This window comes from Manis javanica, chromosome 1 (assembly GCF_040802235.1).
Source record: "Manis javanica isolate MJ-LG chromosome 1, MJ_LKY, whole genome shotgun sequence".
Taxonomy (NCBI): domain Eukaryota; kingdom Metazoa; phylum Chordata; class Mammalia; order Pholidota; family Manidae; genus Manis; species Manis javanica.
Window position 1 is genome coordinate 169,797,807 of NC_133156.1, and position 22,599 is coordinate 169,820,405.

At 44.9% G+C, this 22,599-nt stretch overlaps 1 protein-coding gene across 3 annotated transcripts in view; it reads left to right on the forward strand.

Moving 5' to 3' along the window:
- The window catches only part of POLR1A (RNA polymerase I subunit A), an 80,133-nt gene that overhangs the window by 4,079 nt on the left and 53,455 nt on the right, over positions 1-22,599 (forward strand). For all 3 annotated transcript variants that reach the window (XM_037012056.2, XM_073241575.1, XM_073241566.1), the window contains exons 2-12: positions 1,840-2,044; positions 3,006-3,155; positions 5,259-5,366; positions 6,083-6,168; positions 6,293-6,396; positions 10,561-10,647; positions 11,780-11,885; positions 12,176-12,338; positions 15,195-15,365; positions 15,498-15,620; positions 17,897-18,127. In XM_037012056.2, coding sequence (XP_036867951.2) covers positions 1,840-2,044; positions 3,006-3,155; positions 5,259-5,366; positions 6,083-6,168; positions 6,293-6,396; positions 10,561-10,647; positions 11,780-11,885; positions 12,176-12,338; positions 15,195-15,365; positions 15,498-15,620; positions 17,897-18,127 — 1,534 coding nt within the window. The remainder of the gene's footprint in view (positions 1-1,839; positions 2,045-3,005; positions 3,156-5,258; positions 5,367-6,082; positions 6,169-6,292; positions 6,397-10,560; positions 10,648-11,779; positions 11,886-12,175; positions 12,339-15,194; positions 15,366-15,497; positions 15,621-17,896; positions 18,128-22,599) is intronic.

A 22,599-nucleotide genomic window follows, 5' to 3' on the forward strand; every position in this document is an offset into this window, starting at 1 on the left:
TGGTATGCAATAAAAAGCAATGAAGTAGATACATGGGTGAATCTACAATGAAGTAGATTCATATGGGTGAATCTTAACATTTAAAGAAGCCAGTTACAAGAGACCACATATTGTGTGATTCCATTTATGTGAAATGTCCAGAATAGGCAAATCTCTAGAGATAAAAAGCAGATTAGTCATTGCCTACAGCTGGTGAGGAGGGTGAAAAGGGATGGAGAGTAAGTGGTACACGGTCTCTTTTACTGGGGATGGTACACGGTCTCTTTTACTGGGGATGGAAATGTTCTAAAATTAGATTGTGATGTCTGCACAATTCTGCAGTTTACTAAAAAACACAGAATGTACACTTTCAGTGGATGAATTATATGGTATGTGAGTTATATCCCAATGAGACTGTTAAAGAATTTATAAAATTTAACATATTAAAAAATGATAAAAGGCAAATTATAAACTAGGAAATATATTTGCCACAGTAACAGTAAAAGATAAAAGTCCTTATTTGTAAGGGCTCGTGTAGAACAGTAATGAAAACATTAAGATTTTAATTAAAAAAAACAAGGACTGAAACAGCTTAAAAGATATCTCAATAAAAAAATCAATTATTAATGTGACAATGGAGTAGCATTTTTTCACCTTAATTTTGGAAAGAGTTTTAAGTGTCAAGACTCAGTGCTCGTTAGGACAGACAGGCAGGCAATTCACTGTTGTCTGTCATTTCTGGAAGGCAAGGTAGCAGAACATGAACTTCAAAACTTTTTGCACCCTTTGATTCAGGGATTCCACTCCATTGAGGAAGTAATTGTATTCTTAGAAAATAGAAGTTTGAATTATTCTGTGCAAAAATCTTCATGCAGATATGTTTCATCAGCTGACATGTAATAGAAGTGAATTATATTAACTGCCATATAATGAAACATTTTGCACTTGTTAAGAATTATGTTTCTAAATAATTTTTAGTGACAAAACCATTCAATTCATGCTGAATGAAAATGGGCAAGTGCCATGCTATAAATACAGAATGACCCCAGTTACATTTTTAAAAAACGTATTCATAGAAAAATATCATGTTAATGGTGGTTTTTTTTCCTAGGTTGTGAAATTTGGATAGTTTATTTTCTAAATTTAAAAGGCAAACTTTGCATGAATGTAATTTTGGTAAAAGTAGTTGGTGTCCTGTGGGAGACCCTTTATAAATATAAACCAAATATAAAATACAGTGATGACACCTTTCACAAAACAGGTTATAGTTCTCAAAGATTCGCATATTTGCACTTAATTCTCGTCAGTTTACTACTCTTGCATACAGGGAGTATGGGTCACCTCCCCTTTACTGAACTATGTGGGCTTTGTGGTTAGGTCTGGTTTATATCCTGCTTCCCCTCACTCCATTCTGGCCTAGTCACCTGGATTACATCACTTAACTGCTATGAGCCTCAATTTTCTTCTGAAAAATGCATTAAGTGGTGCCTATCTCAGGGGGTTAAAATCAGACTAAATGCTGCTTTTAAAGCATTTGGTGTGTTGTAGGTACTTCGCTCCTTTTTATAAAGTCTTCCAGTGTACTTGTGCAAGATTTCCTCTAAATCTGTTTTTTAAAGATTTTATCACCCTTGTTCATTCAACACATATTTATTGAGCCACTGTTGTATGCAGGCCCTGTGCTTAGTGCCGAGCTGCCGTGGTGAGCATGGCCGACCCAGATACTGCACTTCAGAGCTGTCAGCATGTCTGAAGAAACAGACATAAAATTATCCCTTGACTATGGCTTTGTTAGTGCCAAAGAAGAAACATCGAGAAGTTGGATAACCTTGGTTTTCCCTTTGTCTTTTATCTCATTAGGAAATTAAGTGTTAAGTCCATTACCAACCCTCACTACCTGGACAGCCTGGGGAACCCGTCGGTGAACGGCCTATACGATTTAGCTTTGGGCCCTGCAGATTCCAAAGAGGTGTGCTCCACCTGTGTGCAGGACTTCAGCCACTGCCCTGGCCACCTGGGCCACATCGAGCTGCCACTCACCGTGTACAACCCTCTCCTCTTTGATGTACGTTCCGCCCCGGGGCGCCCTGGCTGCCTGGGTCTCAGGAGCTGCCAGTGGGGATTTGTGAGTGCCACCCCCACCTCCCAGGAGGCGTCTGAGGAGGTTCGCTCCAGACACTGAGTGACAGTGTTCTTTATCATGAGATTTAAAACATGAAGGAGCTAACTCTAATAAATTCAACGTGGCCTATAGCCCTGACTAAATGGATTTAAGCCCAAGTTTGATTCCAGTTGAGAAGAGCCACAGCTTGGTTCTGTTTACATACGAGGAAAAAAGCATTCAGAGTCATCCCCTAAACTATATGTGTCAGGCCATCAAGCCCTTCAGAGATCCATACAGAGCCACCCTGGCAGGAGAGGGACCTCTGGAGTTATCCAAGCCTCCCGGAACCCTTCGGGTGGGCTTATAGGCTCTTGGTTGGTGGCAGGAGGAGGAAAGCCTCAGAAGGCCAACGGTGAGCTAAGAATGAAGCTCTTGTCTGAGGGGCCTAATTTCCGCTTTTATGCCAGTGAATCTAGCCTCCATAATTTGTTTTAAACTATACAATGGTAGAGTGCATGATTTTTGTCTGTTAATAATATTAAGGAAAGAGAATTATCTTGGATAAATACTTAGTGTTTATTTAAATTTAGTATTTATTTATATACCAAATATTTTAAATAATATCTTAAACATTTAAATAAATACTAAATTTAGTTTTTAGTACTTAATTAAATAAAATAAAGGTAGTTCCCTACCTCAGACCCAAAGTAAATTAAAAATTTTAAGGAATTATAATGAAACCGTAGGAGAAAATATAAAGGAATATTTTTCTGGTACTTAGGGTTGTGGAGGTCTTTCTAGGTATATGGAGTGAAGTGGAATTCTTAAAGGAGTAAAATGACTACATAAAAAAATTGTAAGTACATTGAGAATCACCTTGACTACTGTGTTTCTAATAGCTTGCTTTTCTTTCCCTCTTCAGAAACTTTACCTTCTGCTCAGGGGCTCCTGTTTAAATTGTCACATGCTGACTTGCTCCCGGGCTGTGATTCATCTCTTAGTGTGCCAGCTAAGAGTCCTGGAAGTTGGGGCCCTGCAAGCAGTCTACGAGCTTGAGAGAATTCTGAACAGGGTAGGTGGGGAGTAGCCATCATGAAATATCAGACAAGCCAAAGTTCTGGGAACAAGTGCTGTTTGTGTGTGGTCCCTAAGAAGTGCCATCCTCAGAGTCACCAGAATGTTTGATCTTTGTGTCTTATAACTGGATACTAACAGCTAGGTGTGTAAACAAGAAGCCATAGAGTAATTGAATAAATGCTAATGAAATCAACATTGAAATACCACTTACCCATCAGTGAGCTTTTTTGTTTCCTGGGCCCAGGATACAATCAAGATGCATGCTTTGCCCTGGATTGTTACTTCTCTTTGGTCTGTTTTAATGTAGAAAATGTTTTCTCATGGTACTGAAATATGCTGAGAGGATTTCATTTCCTGATACTTTGCTTCTGACTTCTGCACCTGTGATTATGAGTGACGCTGGTTTGTAAATTATCTTTCTCATATTGTCCTTTTGAGTTTGTTTCCCTAGATCATGTTGGCCTCATGAAATGAGTTAGAGAATTCTCTCTCTCAAATGCTCTGGAAGAGTTTGTGTAAGATCAGAGACACAGTATCCGAGTAGGGCAGCGCCAGACATTTCTGTTCAGTGGCTGTCCTCATGACATCTGGGGCTTGCCCTCTTTGGCTCTCCACGTGACCAGCTGTTCAAGGGTAAAAGAACGAGATCACAACAGCGGACATGGGAGCCATACGGCCTTAGAAGCCCCATGCCCCAAATAGGACTCAGTAACTTTTGTGCCAGTGTCATGGACTCAGCTTCCAGAGACCCTCAAGGACACACCTTGTTAGCACCAGGGAAGCTTAATGTTCTGGTTTCCCACCAGCTGTTTATAGTTCCTTCATAGTCTTCCTAGTTCAGATGCAGTCTAATCGTCCAAGGTCATTTTACCATAGCAGAGCTGCCTGGTAACAAAACTGACATTTCCACTTTTATCACATTGCCGGGGAACAGAGAAAGTTAACTCACAGTTAGATTTGTCCAAAAGACAGATTGAAAGAGAGGTAAGGATTTTCTTAAACCTTTACTCAAACTAAGTTATGTTTTTCTGGGAATTTGTTCGTTTCATCTAAACTTTCAGATTTATTTGCATAAAATTATTCATGATGCCTTACTACCTTAAAACATTTTTTGTAAAATATACACCTAGGAAAGCATTAATCATAGATAACAGTTTAACAAATAATTACAGACTGTCACCAGTATGCCCACCTTCATTGTCAAGATACTGTCCTGAGTCCTCAGAAACCCCCCTGTTCCTTGTCCCTGTGTAATTATTTTCAAACAGTTTTTTTTTGTCATATAATTTTTTATATCCTTCACATTTGTAAGGATGATTTGAAACCTAGGATGATGCTGATTTTTTCCAGAGAGGACTCTTATTGCTTCTGCTGTGTGCTTAGTGCCTTGGGACCATTGCTGTCTAGGTTCAAAGCAGAAGGTTGCCTGGACTGCCCCGGCTATTGGACTCCAGGCTGCAGTTCTGTACCAGGGCTGGTCTGGGAACCTGTGTTTGTCGGGTGAGATAAGGGAGGGAAGGTATCCTGTGAGAGTCCTGTCCTTGTACTAAGTCTAGGGTTTGACTTCTGTCCCCTTCATCATTTGAGGCCTTCAAAATAAAAAGTTCTAAATTACCGCATTGGAAACTACACCCAGGCCAGGGCTGCCATGTTGTGCAGTGCCAGGGAGCATGACGGCAGTCTGTCAGCGTCTTCTCCAGAGGGATGTCCCTCCACCAACAGCCCGCATCACAGCAGGTGTGGCCTCCCTGCTCTTTGACCTCCTGGGTTCCTGGGTTCCCTTTAGTTCAGTCTGGGTATTCCTCATTGACCTCTTCAGAGCTTTAAAATTTTTTAAATATTTTACCCTGTCTTGGTTCTTTTCAGTTTTAGGTTAGGTCTAAATAACGTAGGCCACTATTATTGGAGGCAGGTTGTTCTTTGATATTTTTTTCTAACAGCAGCGTCACCTCACTGTTTTGAGAATGCAGTGCAGCACGAGGTTTCTTTCTCTCCCCTCAAACTAAACTCTCCCTCCCTTGGAGAGTCTGGCCTCTGTGATGCTGGTAATCATATACTTGTTCTGCTTCTATAGTACAGTTATCTCTTCATCTTTCAGCTTCTGGAAGAAAATGCTGATCCTACTGCCTTTGAAATTCAGGAAAAACTAGAACAATATACAGCCACAATTGTACAGAATAACCTTGTGGGGTCCCACAGTGCACATGTGAGTTACCCTGTCTCTCTTATCCTGTAATGCTCGCTTTTTTGCTTAATTATCACAGTTCCCTCTGTGCTGCCACTTGGTACATTTCTGGCTTCTCAGAGAAGACCTGGAATTGAATCCCAGCTCTGCCTCTGGCAAGGCCTGTGGCCTGTGGCCTAGCAAGTTACATACTGTTCCGGAGCCTTCGCGTCCTGGTTTGCAGGACTCCAGACTGCCTGCCTGCAGGACTGATGAGAGGATTAGATGAAATTCAGTGGTTCAGGTCCAGTGTCCAGCAAGGTCATGGCATGCATTGCAGCCAGGCTCAGAACCACTCACGTAGCCTAACTGGATGTGCCTTTCTCAGAACCCTGAGAACCATCCAAGAAAGGCGGTGGGGAGGGTAAACCAGCTGCATCCAAAAAGGTGTGTTTTAAAATAACTAGCATTTATGGAGTACCTGCTGTGTTCTAAGCCCCCACTGTGTTCGTGATCTCTTAGTAACAACCTGGTGAGGTCATGACTGTTATTTGCATATTATGAAGAAAATACAAGGCTTAAAGAAGTCACTCAGTAATTGGCGGAGCATGGCCACTTTAGGGTTCTATGGAAAATTGTATTTAAGAGAGAGGTTGGCTCCCTCTGTTGTTTTAAAAAAGGTGAAAAGCATGAAATAATTACATACTGGATTTTCTTCCCAAATGGCACTCTGAGGTCCTTTGCCTTTTTTTTAACAGGTAAAAAATGTCTGTGAGAGCAGGAGCAGACTCACTGCTTCCTTCTGGAAGGCCCATATGACTGCTAAGCGATGTCCCCATTGCAAGTGAGTATGCAGCTCTCGCCTTGCCTTTCCCCAAGTGAGGCACCTCTGGCCAAAGGATCACAGCTGTTACTAAATGTCCTGTGGGGCTTTTCCTCTTCTCACTCCCAATTGTCCTCACACGTAGGACCGGGCGGTCGGTTATCCGAAAGGAGCACAACAGCAAACTGACAGTTGCATACCCAGCTATGGTGCACAAGAAAGCTGACCGGAAGGACTCAGAGCCCCCAGGTAAGCAGGCTGGGCCTTGCATGGTCCTCGGTCGTGTTTTACAACTTGTGGCCACCAGATGTGTCTCGAACCTTGGGAATAATACATCATCCTCTCTGCTGCCTGTTTCTCAGTTGCCATGGGCCAGCAGAAGAGCAGTGTCCAGGCTGCTTTTGGCTGGCGGGGGTCCTTGAGCACCCAGCTTTGGCTATTACAAAGAGCTGACGTGCTGAGCTAAGTGAGGCAGTGCCCTACAGGCTGAATGAGGTGCCTCTTGCCTCAGACGGTCATTTTCCTGAAAGGTTTTTGAGGAAGAAATTAAGAAATTCACTTGGCAAATATTTAGAACTATTTTACTGTCAAAAAGTGTGAGCTTATTTTGAAGTAAAATGCTACATGTAGGAAAATTTTATAGGAACACTGAGTGGCCAAAGAACATCAGTGCCTTGTGCAGGCACTCCTGGCTGTGCACTCAGATCCCTGCTGCAGAGGGTCTCCTTGCCTCCCCTCTGCCCTTGGGGTACTTGGGAAAAAATTTGAGACACTAAATTAGTACTCACACTTTGTTATTTTTGTAGCTGTAGGTTTGTTTAAACATTTTTGTTGTTGTTTTTTCTTTTGAGGTGGTGAAGATTAAATAAGATAGCCATTTTGAGTACTGAGGCCAGTGCCTGCTACCTAGTATGTGCACTGTCGATGTTAACTGTTGGACAGTCACCATGCCAGGGTGGAAAATGCCTAGCCTATGATGGGCACCTCACTCTGCTGCTTATTCTGAGTGGCTTAGAAAAGGTCACTTCTTGGAGCTTCAGTTTCCAACATCGTATGGTGGCGATAACAAAACCTCTTGCCCAGAACTGAGGAAATTTCATGAATGAAGGTGCACAGCATATTGTTACTAAGCTTTATTCTAGAGCTCAAGAATATGGAATAGGCAGGGAAGTGAGATGTATAATCCTAGAGATGTATAATCTCTCTTTTACACTGAGGACAGAATAATTTAGTCCATTTAGGCTACTGTAACAAAAATACCACAGACTGGGTGGTATAAAAACAATGAACATTCATTTCTCACAGTTCTGGAGGCTGGGAAGCCCAAGATTGTGGTGCTGGGAAATACAGTGTCTGGTGAAGGCCGGCTTCCACATTGACTTCGCCCTATAACCTTGCATGGCAGCAAGGGACAAGGGAGCTTTCTGAGGTCTTTTTATAAGGGCACCAATGCCAATCATGAGAGTTCTACCCTCCCCAAGGCCCCACCTCCAAATACCTTTACATTAGGGGTTAGGATTTCAACTCCTGAAACTTGAGAGGAAACAGACTTTCAGACCGTAGCAGTAGAAGCAAACCCATTTATCAATATTTTCTTAATAAACCTTATATTTTTAATACAGGGGTTCTGAAAGAGTTGCACAGATAGTACAAAAGAGTTCCTGTGTACTTTTTTTACTCAGTTTACCCTAACGTAACATCTTAGGTCACCATGGTGCATTTGTCCAAACTAAGGAATTAGGCCTGGTACACTACTGTTAACTGAAGTACAGTCTTCATTTGAATTTGGCTGGTTTTTCCAGTAATGTCCTTTTTGTCTTCCAGGATCCAATCCAGGATACCACACTACATTTAGAAAGCCTGATTAATTTTGTTTAATGGGTAACGGTTAGCAACCACAAGGGTGGATTCTCCTATAACCTTACATATAAATAGACCTTAAGACAATTTTTAAGGTTAGGAATTGTTGCTCTAGCCCGTAGGGTGCCTTAGGAAGTGGTTATAGATTGAGAACAAAGGCAGTGAGAATTCCAGAAGGTAACTCTTTCTTTGGGGCAAATGTCTAGTTTAAATTGCCTTCCAGGACCTTTGTCAAATCCATTCCTCTGAAGGAATCTTACACTGCAGCTGTGAGGATATGACAGTACCACCCAAAATCCTGCACATTAGAAATAAGTCAACAGTAGTCTTCAATGGTTTCGGGATTGGAATTTTAGTATTTGGTAAATATTTACTTTCAGGGTACTCAGCCTCATGCCAAGAACCATGCCGGTAACCATAGTGCCAAGGTGGAGACCTGACCATGTGGCCTCCTCTTGGAGCAGGCTGCAGGTGACACAGGGCGGTAGCTCCATGAATTAGGTGATCTGTAAGCAGTGAGTATTCCGAGCAAGCATCTGACTGTGTTCCTGGCCAAAGGGAGCCAAGCACTGAGGCCTGTGCCTCTCTGGTCCCCACTTACTGGTGATCCCATGAGGAGCACCATAAACTTGTGAAATGCTACATACAGTCCAGAGTGCTCCTGGAGCCTCACGATGCACATTAGCATTTTAAAATGAGAGCTCTTAAGGCCAAGATACTCCACCCACTGTGATCCAATCTCTCCAAGTCATTGGCCCTCCTGACCCCTTTCTCACATGGCAGTTCTCACAGCTCAGTGAAACCCACATTGGGGACGTACTGAAATCCCATCTGGGCAGATGTCAGTTTTGCAGGCTGCAGAAGTGTCCTGTTAGGAGGGGTGTAGCCCATGTGAGGAGGTGTAGCATCCTACAGATTTCTTCTGTCTCCAAAACCCTGTGATCGAACAATCCCAGTCTACTTTTATGGTGATAAAACTATGGTGAGGGTGTGTCCTGACCAAGCACTTTCTGGGAAAGAAGCCATGGAGCATTACCAAATTCAGCTGACCTTCCTCAGCCCTTCAAGCCTGTTTGGTAGTAGAGAAAGTTCAGATAGTCATTTCTAGAAATGCTCACAAAATTGTTCTTTAGTTTAATGAGTCTCCATTTTCCCACAGAACATACCTAGCTTTCTGATGCTCTAGCTGTCCTTGAAGGTCAGAGCTTCTCTTCGCTGCCTACCCACATCATTCATTTGCATTGAGTGGATGAAGTGGTTTGCTTTTATAGGAATCAAGATTTTAAATGTGTAGACTCCTTAACCTAGCAGTTCTACTTCATAAGACTTAGACATATCCATGGTATTATTTACATAAAGTAGGAAATGACTTAAATTACTATTAATAGATAATAGATGAGCTAAATAAATTAGGTTTGTCTATTAATTGTTATCCAAGTTACAGATTTCTGTAGTGACATTTTCTTTGTAGATGGTAAAAAAACTTAATTGGAGAATTGGAGGAGGGATGAAGCTGGATTTTACCAGTGTAGAAAAAGACAGAAAAGTGGGGTTTTTAACTATAACCTATCATAGGATATTTTGAACATACATATATGCAAGCCAGTGACTATTAAATACCTGTTGTGTTTTAGAGACTCTCAGGTGCTTGGAGCATAGACAAGATAAGAGTTCCTGTCCTGATAAGTACATAAAAAGGGAAAATTGAGCTGTCTTGATGTCAGTGAATGTATCCAAGAAGAGGTTGATAATTTTGAAACTAGAGGGTCACATTACCTAACCTCTGTTAATCATCCAAGTGTCTGGAACCCCACCTCCTAAATGGTAGCATCAAGTCTGATTTTCTGACTATAGCTGATAGACAGTATCCCAGAGTGATCTTGCTGAATCAGAGAAACCAAAATCAATCTGCCTCTCACACACCAGCCTGATATTTATAAGAAACTGAATATATATTTACCCATAAAAATGTCATACTCATTTATCCATAATTCTACTTTATGGATCTTTCTGGTAAAAACCCACATACATAACATTATCAGAGTGTAAGTTACTAACAGTAAAAAAAAAATTGGGTCAACACAGATGTCCAAATACAAGAATATGGTTTAAGTCACTTAAGAAACATCCTCTCAGCAAGTATCATGCAGCCATTACATACGCTGTGGCAACATGTGGAAATACAAGATGACACCAAATGAGCAAAATAAGGTTACAATGTAAATCCACACTTAAGATAACAATGGTCCTGAAACACTGTATAAACCAAAGGATTAGAAAAGAGTGTATAAAAATGGTCAGTGATAATGTGATGGAATGGTGGGTGATTTTTTTCTTTTGCTCTATTGATTTTATATCATAGTTACATTGTTTTCATGACTTTACAAATTAGATTGAGGGTGGAAAATTTGAGAGCTGAGAATATGCCGTCCTAATTGATGTTTGTGGTCAAATTGCTAGCTTGGCAGGTTGGAGAGAAAGAATTGATAAATCGCATTATAGAAGGAGTGCCTGTTACTGATTTACTGTGCTTTGATTCTCCTCTGGCTCCAGGAATTGAGGAAGCTCAGTTGGGAAAACGAGGGTACCTGACACCCATCAGTGCCCGAGAACATCTTCTCACCCTTTGGAAGAATGAAGGTGCTGTACCAGCTTAAAGAAATAGCCCTATATCTTCCAGCTTTAGCTTCCTACACTCATTTACTCTACCTTATTATTTCTATATTTTCAAAGTTGTGATTTTTGTATCTCTCCTGAAATGTATTCATAGGCTTGGTTAGGGTTCAGGGTACATTGTCATTGATGCATTGTAGAGCAGGGAAGAACTGTGAGCTTGACAATTTCTGTAAGTCAGCCTCATCATTAAATGACAGCTGCGGTGGGCCTTACTTAATACAGTTTGCATAGTTCTAGAAAATTTCATATAACTCACCTTACTTTAAATACCTGTAAATAAAAGCCTTTTTAAAAAGGTTTCTATGGGAATTCCTTCTATGGATCAAAAAAATGAACTTGGATATTTTTAAATTAGGACTTTTAATTCCCTACAAAAAGGAAAAGCCTCCATTTCCCCTTGAGTGTATAACAAGCTATGCAGCATATTCAGGCTCTCATGTCACTCACCTTCTGAGAGTGTTCAGGAACTCAGAATGTAACCACTGTGTAAAGATAAGTGCTTAAAAATGGAAATGCTGCTTAAGGGATACATGATACCAAGGGAAAAAGCACTCAGGTTAGTATGACTGTTTCTGTGGGAGGCCCTATCACACTACATTCATTCCTCTCTGTAGTTTTTTTTTTTTTAAGGGCACCTAAAATTTAGTTGTGATCCACAAAGGGTCCCCTGTTGGTAGCATCTCTATGGAGGGTGTTTTGTTTTGTTTTTAAAAAGGCTAACTTTTTTGGCTTAATTTTTTTCCCTTATATCAAATACATTTTTTATGAATATGAAAGTAAGTATGTGTGTAAGTCTAAAAGTACAGGAAGATAGTAAGAAACGAGTGAAAGTTCTGCTTCCCATCCTTGCCCATCTTAGCCCCTGGGCAAAGCACTCTTGTCTCTGCAGTACCTGTTCTTGAACTGTCTTCTGGCCTGTGTGCAGGTTCTCAGCACTCAGAGGCTGTTTTTTGCTTGTTTCATTTTTTTAAAAAAGTGATTTTACTGTACATGTCGACTTACATTCTCTGTCCTCACTCAGTAAAAGTTTTGTGGCCATCCATCCACGTCCTCACATAGAGATTTAAAACAGCCTTTTTGCTTTGTTTCAAACCAGGATTCTTTCTGAATTACCTTTTCTTGGGATTGGAAGATGTTGGCATGGAGTCCAGATTTAACCCCAGTGTGTTCTTTCTGGATTTCTTGGTGGTCCCACCCTCAAGGTATTTCACTGATTTAATTTCACCTGAACAGGGTTTACTGAGTGACTGAATAATAACCTCTAAGGGAGGATGAAAGGGCCCAGGGCATTGGGAAATAGAGCAGCAGTTCTGCTCCCAGGCTGCAGATGGTTGGGGGTGTTTTCCTCTCTGTCCTGAATGCTGTTGGAGTGACCGTTGTGTTGTGAGGGTGGTGGGCTGTGAGTTGCTTGTAGTAGCAATGGGTGAGAGGCTGAAAAGTATGACCCTTCCCCCATACTTGCTGTCCACCGATTCCGTGTGTTCCCTTGCAGGTATCGCCCTGTCAGTCGCCTGGGGGACCAGATGTTTACCAATGGCCAGACGGTCAACTTGCAGGTTGTCATGAAGGACATGGTTCTGATCCGAAAGCTTCTGGCACTGATGGCCCAAGAGCGGGAGCTCCCGTGTGAGGTGGCAGCACCTGCCACAGTTGAGGTCAGGACTCGTGGAACTGGTATCACAAATGGACACACTTGGTTCTTCCACAGCGCAGCCACTGTGGGTGCCAGGAGGTGCTGGCTGGGGATTGTACAGCTGTGTGAGCTGTCAGATGGGGGTACCCAAGTAATGCCAGGGGGAAAGCATGGTCTGAGCATGGAGAGGTCGAGGTTCTGCCCCCGTGACTTTGGTTGAGTTGCTGTAATTTTGTACACTTTTGTCTCCACTGTAAAATATATGTGGTTCATGATAAAATTTTACATGTAGGGTTTTCTGAGCCACCTGCTGTCACTGGCAGCTCTGAAAGGAAGAGTCTGCTTTCCTTGGGCTCTTAACATCCCTCCCAGGCTATGGTGCTAGAGCCCAAGTTACCCAGCTTTGCCTTTGGCTCATTAAGGTTTCCAGTGTCAGGTCAGGAAGGCAGTGTTGTAGATTCTAGGGATTTCCCAGAGTAGAACTGTCAGGTTTGAGGCCTTAATTTCTTCCTCAGTAAACAGTAGACCTGAATTCAGTTTTCCCACTTCAGTAGATATTTCCTGAGCCCCTTCAGTGTGCCAGCTCTTCAGTGGGTATAAAGATGAATCAGGCACTGAGAAAGCTTGCTGAGGTCACTGAGGGCCTTCCTAGCCCTCATAAGCTCTCTGGATGCACTTGAATAGACAGGGCTCTCAGGCCCCCTTCCAGCTGCCCGGACTGTCGCTGTGAAGCAGGCCCATCACCAGGTGGCGCCAGGGTCTGTGATGGACACGTGCTCCAGGTTACCCAGACTTTCTGCTTGAGCTTTCTTTTGTTTTGCTTAAGTTTTCTGATTTTTCAGTGTAGGTATGCTTTTAAAATCATTAGTATAAGGGACATCTGCCATTTGCAGACCCTAGACCAGTTTGTGGAAGAAAGCCGTAGAATAGCTAGGTCCAGGAACTAAGGCTAAGAACTTTATTTTGGTGACCCTTGAAAATAGGGCAACCCTTTGTTCAAAAAAAAAAAGCCAAGTCTCTACAGAAATGAACAGTATCTGATTCCTAAGGTCTTTGCTACCTAAAGTCACAGTGCCCTCTTTCTAATTAATGGGACATGCTCTTATTTCCTCCAACTTGCTCACCACATTCCATTCCCATGGCAGCCCTCTCACAAAGCATTGAAAGCCTGTCATGGGCCAGGTGCTGTTTAGGACACATATGCTGGTGAGATGGTCTCATTTCACACGTAGTCCTGAGCCAGGTAGTGCCATAAGCAGTTGGTTAGGCTAACAGGGCCCTTGTCATCATACAGGTGACCATCTCTCCCTTTGAGACTCCTTCACCCACAGTAGTAAGTACATCTGTCTTCCCTACTGCTAAAAGAAGACTCCTTGATTCCTCAGGGTTGAGGGCATGTCCACTTCATCAATAATGGGGGCCAAAAAAATTCTCATTTACCAAATCTTCACCCACCCTCCCCCAACACACTGGTAGGTCTCTTACTGACATATTCATGGGATCATCTGTCTATCTCCTATGTCATACCCAGCCAGTAGGTGCCAGATACTCAGTAGGTTGTGCTTTAAGGTGGCTTAAGGCCTCAGGGCCTGTCTCTCTGGCAGGTAGGGTGAGAAGAGGCAGAGCCAGGGACATAAATATTAAAAAGGAATTGGTTACATACTCTAGTGAGGCCTGGAGATCAGCCAGTGACTTGACACATCTCACCTGGGGACCCACATCTTAACTGATGACATAGAAAATCATAGGGCAGATGTTTTCCCTTTTAAGAAATTGTTTCACCTGCATTTTTTTTTTGTATCATTAATCTACAGTTACATGAGGAACATTATGTTTACTAGGCTCCCCCCTTCACCAAGTCCACCACCACAACCCCCATTACAGTCACTGTCCATCAGCATAGTAAGATGCTATAGAATACTACTTGTCTTCTCTGTGTTGCACAGCCCTCCCTGTGCCTCCCCCCACATTATACATGCTAATCGTAATGCCCCTTTTCTTCCCCCCCATCCCTCCCTTCCCACCCATCCTTCCCAGTCCCTTTCCCTTTGGCAACTGTTAGTCCATTCTTGGATTCTCCACCTGCATTTTTATAAGTACTTTGGGTCATGCTTTTCCAAAACTGTAAAGTTGATGCCCATATGAGAATCAATTATTCAGCAGGATTACAGAGTGTCATAAAGAGTATTGATGTGGGAATACTTTCTAGGGTTGCCTTAAGAATTACAAAGTAAGGGATGTACATAGTCAAGAAGCCATTAAGCAATGGCTCTAAGCAAACTTCTCTATTACCTTCTTGGGTTGCACACTTTGATGAAAAGTACCATGTTGGAAAAGCCCACATAGCAAATAATTGAAGGTGGCCTCTAGCCATTAACCAACTAGGAACTGAGGCCCTCAGGCCATCATCCCTTGAGGAACTGAATTCTGCTAGTAACCTTGTCAGCTTAAAGTGAAGCCTTCCCCTATCCTTCAGATGAGACCCCAGCTCTGGCTGACTCCTTTATTACAGGCTGGGAAAGACTGAAGCAGAGAACGCAGTTAAGCCATACCCAGATTCCTGACTCACAGAATCTGTGAGATAATAAATGTGTGTTGGTTTAAAAGAAGAGAAAAGAGTCTGCTTATAACTTTGAGTCCATTTTTCTACCAGAAAGAAACAGGCTGGTAAATACTTAATGGGGTTGCTGGTTTGTTGATACTTACTGACAAGAATGATATATTGGCTCTTTTGTCACTGATGCATGGCAAAAAGACATAAAGGCAAGCTCCAGAGTTTATCATTTCTCAGAGCTAAACTAAGAAAGAAAAATAAAACCAAGCTTGGCCTTTTTGAGGTTTTTCCATCTTGCCTGTGTTCTTGGTTGTGTCTTGCCAGGAAAAAGACTCTTCAGTTGCTATTGACCGATCCTTTTTGAGTATGCTGCCAGGCCAGTCCCTCACAGACAAACTTTACAACATTTGGATTCGCCTTCAGAGCCACGTCAACATTGTATTTGACAGTGAGATGGACAAATTAATGATGGAAAAATACCCTGGCATTAGACAGGTGAGCAGTAAGTTGGATTTCTATTGCTAGCTGAAGGGATTAAATAATAAACATATTTGTATTGAAATTAGAAAATAATGAATGTACTTGATTTTTTTTTTAATGCTTTCTGTGGACTTTTTACCCGTAAAGATCCTGGAGAAAAAAGATGGCTTATTCCGAAAGCACATGATGGGAAAACGAGTAGACTACGCAGCCCGCTCAGTCATCTGCCCAGACATGTACATCAACACCAACGAGATTGGAATTCCCATGGTGTGTGAGGAGGGGCCTCCCATGCTGCTGTGAGGCAGCAGGCAGATGTGTTGCCAAGGGCTGGCAACTGGGTGTGCAGCAAAGCTTGGTGACTTGAGGGACAGCTGCTGCCTCTTCCTGGACAAGTTGCTCGGAGGGCACATGAGGCCATGTGACAGTATCGCCTTCCCTCTTCTGGTGTCCAGACACCTTCTACCTGTAAGGAAGGCCCACCTCTTGGGCCATCAGGGACCCGACTGCAGGGGTTCCACATCCCGGCCAGCATGTCTTCCTCCTGCTAGTCTTTAAACCTGCTTAATCAGATTGGAAATGTGTCAGAGATGAGGAGGAGGGAAAGTGGGTTTCTGTCCCATGTACGTGCCTGGTGCCAGGAGTTGGGAATGTGTGCTCTGGTTGCCTGGGGGAGGACTAGAGGGAGCCTCCCGAGAGAGAGAGAGAGAGAGAGAGAGAGAGAGAGAGAGAGAGAGAGAGAGAGTGAGTGAGTGAGTGAGTGAGTGTGTGTGTTATCCATCCTTCCAGGGCAGGCGGTCTGCCTTATCCACCCATTAGCGTTTCCTTGGGAGCCAGCCTCCTTTTCTCACTTACCCACTCATTCAAACTGTGGTGCTTATTAGCGGGAGCCCTTTAACCGGCTTCCTCTTAATGGGCCTTGAGGTCAGTAATCTGAAGATGGTTTAATTCCCTTGCGGAGAGTCTCATTTCCTCACACACTTCCCCCTCCGCTGGTCTGAGCAGAGCCCTAGTGTTCTGATGGCCTCTGTGTTCCCACTGCCTCATCTCTCTTGGGCACACTTGGGCTTCCTGGGTAAGGCATGATTTAAGATGGGACAAGAGCCAGAACACCCAGTCCTGTGCCCACTGCCTCTTGGCAGCTCTAGGGCTTTGCATCCAGAAGCTGGGTCAGGTAGCAGGGAGAGGCATTGGTGAGGCCTGTGGTGACCTGCCTAAGTGAGGCCCTGGGAGGAGGTACATGACCTAGTCATTTCTTTCTCTGGACAGGGAGCGTGGGCTACCCATGGCAGCTTTAACCTCATGGTGCCTGGAGTATCCTGAGCTTTGGGAGAGCCTTTAGCGCTGCCTCATCTCTCTGCTTTCAGAGGTGCTGGCCCTCTCTTTTTTCATCTGGGTTTGGCTGGTAATGGCTTGGCCCCCAAGGAGGGATTCTGAAGTTACCCCTTTTGCATGCTCCAACTTGCTCCAAGTCTTGGCCATGGTGGCCTGTGTTAATTAGCAGGGTAGCTGTGATGACCAGAGTGTGTGAAACTGCCTCTTCGTTCCTTGTGGCATGCCCTGCCCCTAGAGCACTGTGGAGAAGTGTTACAGAGCAGAGGAGGCGGAATGAGTTTGGGGAATGAGCTAGAGATGCAGCTGTGAACAGGCAGACTGGACAGTCCAGAGCTTGGATTCTAGTGGTGGAGACACATAAACAAATGCACAGGAGCATAAACACTGTCAGGCCGTGGTCAGTGAGTCAGCAAAAGCAGAACAGGCTACAGGAATGGGACTGCAGGGTGAGTGGCTGTTAAGGCCTCTTGCAAAGTGCCATTTGAGCAAAGACCTTGACAAAGTTCAACAAAGCCCTTTATGTAGGGCTTCTCAGAGTCTCTAATGTTATTATGTGCATTTGGAAGCATCAAAGGGTTTATAATATTTCACAGCTCAGAAACTTACTTAACCAGGGAACTCATTTTTCTTGGAGTGAGTTGCGGATCTGGTGTTAAACATTTCCTCATCTGTCAGGAGACTGAATGGGTTTCATCTCAAGTCCCACCTTGGTTGTGGTGGCAGCTGTCTGAACTGCTGCGTACACGGATTCCGATGTTTGGGCTCAGGGAAGCCACAGTCAGCTAGTGATGTCTGCTGGGTGGATGGGGGCTGTGGTGGTTTATAAGGGCAGGCGTTTGCCATCTCTTTCAAGCTCATGTCCCATTCTGGGTTCCCTTTGGGGACTGTTTATTGGCAGAATAGGAAATGATGAAATTCTAAAATGTGTTAAAAAAATTCTAATGTGAACTACAACACTCAGATTATTCTCTTCAGACAGATTCTGCTAAAAAAGGAGGCCCAACCCCTATTCCCTTAAGGCTTGAGTCTGGAAAAATGACTCTGGAGAAGGCAGACAGGATGTTGCTTTACTCCCTGAAGGACCTTCCTGGCTTAGACAGCACTTACATGTCTTGAGGGGGAAAGTCACACAGCCTTTTGAGACAGATTTGGGGTCTGTGTGACCTTTTTTCTGCACACCCTAAATTTTCATATCCACTCCTTGTTTCCAGGTGTTTGCCACAAAACTGACCTACCCTCAGCCAGTTACCCCCTGGAACGTTCAGGAGCTGAGGCAAGCAGTCATCAATGGCCCCAGTGTGCACCCAGGAGCCTCCATGGTCATCAATGAGGATGGCAGTCGCACGGCCCTGAGTGCCGTGAACCTGACCCAGCGGGAGGCTGTGGCCAAACAGCTCCTGACACCCGCCACCGGGGCTCCTAAGCCTCAGGGGACCAAAATTGTGAGTAGTGGGCAGATCTGACCAGGGGCTCCGCCAGCTCCCATCAGCTGTCCCTCCAGCGAGTGCTGATGTGGAGTGCCGTGTGAGCGGTTCCTGCCTCCCGTGGCGAAGCTTCCCCCACATGTGGGCATTCCTTGGGGTCTTTGTGGTGCTGACTTTATCTCCCCAGCTGGAACTTGAGTTCCTGGGGCTTGACACCATGATTAAAGCTTTGTTTGGCTGTCCCACACCAGGTAGCATAATGCTGGGCACACACGTGAAAAGTACTAACAAGAACTCAGTTGTAGTCCTGGAGGGGAGAATTGGCTGCCCTTGAACAAGGGCTACCTGGAGGATGGTCCTCGGGTCAGCAGCAGCATCCCTGGAGCTTGTGAGAAATGCGCATTCAGCCCCCACACATGCCTCCACACTGAATTAGAATCTCTGGAAATGGGGCCCAGGAATCTGTGTGTTGATAAGCACTCTGGAGGGTTCCTTTGCATGCTGAAGTTTGAGAACTGCTGTAAAGGAAGGACTTCTTCTGTGTCAGTGGTAACTGATACCAATAGGCCTCATCTGATATTTTAACTTCTGGTGATTGCTAGCACTGTGTTAAGGGATCCTGAGGCTTATCTAGGCTCCACCAGAAAGAGTACACATTAGCAGTGTTGGCAGAAGGAGTGGATGCTCTGGGTGACATCATTTGTGTCTTTGTCAAATAATAGCCGTTCCTGCTGAGGGGGAACAGTGGTGGTGGAAGTTGTTGGAGAGAAATGGATTTGATCTGGGTTTAATTAATGGGTGACTGCCCAGAGTGAGAGTGTGAGTGAGTGTGTTTTCCTCACGCATCTGCACCTTGGTTACATCTCCCCTAGCCCTTGGCATTTCTGGACCAGTGGCTGACCAGGCTTCTTGGGTAATGGGTTTGAGCTCTACAGAGTCTCCTTTAGCCTGGGAGGAACTGTGGAGGAGGAACAGAGAGGAAGAGGTTGGCCTTTGAGGTGGACCGTTGCTTCCCACTGTTCTTCACCATAGCCTGACACCCTGCTCCCTCTCAGTCTTGAGGTTATCCTGTGGTAGAGCTGAAATATGCCACCGTCTTCTGCTTTGGTGGCAGTGGGCAGACATGGGTCAAGTTATCTGGTTGCTTCTTTTCTAGTGCACTAAGGAACATTTGTGCTTAGGCTGCCAGCACTTCTGCCCTTAAGTGCCGTGTGTGTTGATAAGAGCTGTGTAGAGATGCAAGAGAAATCAAGGTATAGCACTTAAGTTATGGTGAAGCAAGACAAATGTGAAGTAATCTTCATGTTAAGTCAAACGTGTGAAACAGTTTGAGTAGGAGATTTTGAGAGGAGAGCAGAGTGGGTCAGATGGTACTGAGGGCCCACAGCACTCCCTGCTGTGCTTTGCCTGTCACCATGGAAAGAGCCCACTGTTCTGGAGTCTCCAACATGGTGGGGACATGAGACTAAATGTGTCACCCACTGCTGAGTGGGGTGGCAGGCACAATAGGGAGTAATGTCAGGCATGTTGACTTTGTGTACATCATGCTCAGGGAGAAAGGAGTTTGAGGGGAACATGCAGGATGGGCAGACAGGGAGGGTTTGGAGTCCCCAGGAAGCACGTGAGGGCGGGATGGGGACGGAGAGTGGAAGCAGATGTGCTTCAGGGGGAGAGCCGGGGGGCTGGTGATAGATGGGGTGTCAGGACTGTGGAAGAGAGAACAGAAGCAAATGAAGCCATGGCTTCCAGCACAGGAGGATGGTGGTGCCCTGGAAGGAGGTGTGTCTGGGCCCCTCCACATTGACATGAATGTGGAGAATCTGAGGCCCATCTCCTGGAAAAAAGGAGAAATGTGGGCCTTGGATTAGGGGCCATAGAATTAAGAAATGAAAATTTTCAGTGTTTAACTCTGTGAGCACAAAGTACAGTGGAGAGAGCAAATAGGGAACCTGTAGGGGTCTGTAACGTGGGAGCAGGAGGGAGACGATGAGGGGGTGTCAGGGTCCAAGGGTTGACGCTGAGGTTTTGGGGTGACGTGAAGAGCAAAGAATGTGGTCGAAGTCATCATGGAGGGTGCTCAAAAGAAGCCACTTTATTCTACATAAAGCTGTACTTTTTATATTGCTATAGTGCTAATTCATGGTTACATAGTATTAAAGACACGTATGTGTGTGGCCTTCACGGCCCTTATCTAGCTCCTTAGTCATGGGCACAGCACGCTGTGTTTTCAAGGTTTCTTTCTCAAGGCCAGACATATCCGGGGTGAAGCAGTGGACAGCTGTCCTTATAGAATGGTAGGGGAAGTTGGAGTGGGGGGGCCTTCCCTACAGGGGGAAGCTGAGAGAGAAGAGGGCAATGAGAGGCTCTCTCATTTGCTGCCTGCATCTGCCTCCCACGTGTGTTGGTGGGGTTTGTCCAGGACAAGACCAGCCCACTGATGTCTTTGTATCTCCCAGGGGCACTTCTAGACATCTGTGTAGTTAAACGTGAAGAGTGAGGAAGCTGCAGGATTTGTCCAAATGGAAGCATCTGGGACCCAGGAGAGGAGGTTAAACAAAGTGGATGCGCTGGTTTCAGAGCCTTTGTGAGGTAGCAGAGGCGGTAGCTGCGGGCCTTTGAAAGAAAAAGCGGGAGGTTATGGGTGGGCACTCTGACCTTAGGTTGTGAGGAGGAGGCCAAGGCACAGAGAGCTTCACATGGCCTTGGGTGTGTCTGGAGGGCAGAGGTGAGCAGGAGCCCGAGCTTAGGAGAGGGACTGTTGGCCTCCAGCCACATGCCGGGCAGTTCATGGGAAATGACTGAAGGGAGTTCTGAGCAGCAGTGAGGTTGCGTGAGCTTGGCGCTGTTGCTTGTCCTCCAACTGAAGTTCAAATCCTGTGCCCATTGTCCCTCTTCTTCCTCCAGCCTCTGCTTACCTTCACACATGCATGCAGGGCACTTCTCCCCTTTAGGATTTGCCCTTTGTCCCCATCTGGAACACTGCCCTCCCCCAGACTCCCAGCTAACTCCTGCTAGGCCTTCAGGTCTCAGCAAAGCCTTCATTTCTCTAGGGCAAGAGACAGGCTGTAAATATTTTAGGCTTTGTGGGCCATCTGGTGTCAACCCTGACATAGTACCATGAAAGCTGCCCCAGGTAGTGTGTTAACAAATGGGTGTGGCCCAAAAACCTGTTTACATCAACAGGTGGTCCATGTGCTAACTGTAATTTGCCATTCCCAAACTTGTATGAAGTCCCCGTCATATGTCCCCACCACACCCTCAGTACCATTACTCCTCGTGGCTGTCACTGTGCAGTGTTGTCACTGTGTACACCCACCTACTGCCCTTGAGTTCCGTAGTCCACTCGGGAAACCCTTGCAGGGTGGGGGGGCTCTAGGCTGAGGTGCTGCAGGCTCTGAGGCCAATTTGGGCCGAATGAGGTGGTCCAGGGGCAAAGCCAGGAAGGGAAGAAAAAGTGGTCCTTACATCAGGACCTGGAACTGAGGATGATTATCTTTATTTTCCAAAACCTCAGTGTTACATACAGCTTTTATACATACCATCACATACATGTGCACTTACAACTTGTTTGTAAATTGTAAAGACAAGACTTTGGTTAATGCATTGCTTATAGCTCAGGACTGGGCTAACTGGATGGTGACTGGGAAGGAGACAGCAGTCCAGGGAAGGATGAACTGCAGGTTAGGTGAGAAGGGGAAAGGGTGACAGAAAGGCCTCATTTCCCCTGGGTCTTGTAAAGTCTCATTTCTGGGCCCAGCAGTCTGCCAGAAGCCAATCTTTGGCTCTGGGTCTACCCTGAAAACCCTGACCTGGGTGCTGGGGCATGCTCATTTCTACTGCAGTATTTATTTAGAGACAAGAGAAAGGAGGGGCCTCAGGTTTGGCTTGGCAGAGAGAACTCCGGTGCTCTAGGTTTTCTGTTTGGATTGGCTGGTGCTGCCAGACTGGCCGGCTTGCTTCCCAGCTGTGGGATTTGCTTATGCCAGAGGATGTCTCAAATTTGTAAGACTCAGATCTGAGGCCCATCGTGGGGTTTGGGCCTGGGCTACAGTCTGGGCAATTTCTCCCTAGAGAGGCTAAAGAAATGTGACCTTGCAAGTCACCTCAGGCTCTGTGATGTGCCCTGGACAGATGCTCGTGGGAATCTTCAGAGTTCAGGTCTCCTTGGAAGTTGGATGTGGGAGCAGAGAGGGGAGAGTTCACATTCCCTCTTGGGGAGCAGAAAGACTAACTCTGTGCCACGTGCTTTTAGGACTGACCTGTAGAATTTAAGGGTTTTGCTCCCCACTTCTCTGAGCTGGAGGAAGCCTTCAGCCAGCTGACTAGGAATGGGGGCAGGAGGTGGGAGCATCTCTTTCTCACTTTTAGTTTCTGTAACCAATTTTCTGATGCAGCTTTGTAAATGTGAGCAACATAAAAAGAAACTAAACTTGGAGTAATTTGTTACTCCCAGCCTGTTGCCTGCTGTGATTTAGAGGAGACTTGGGGTG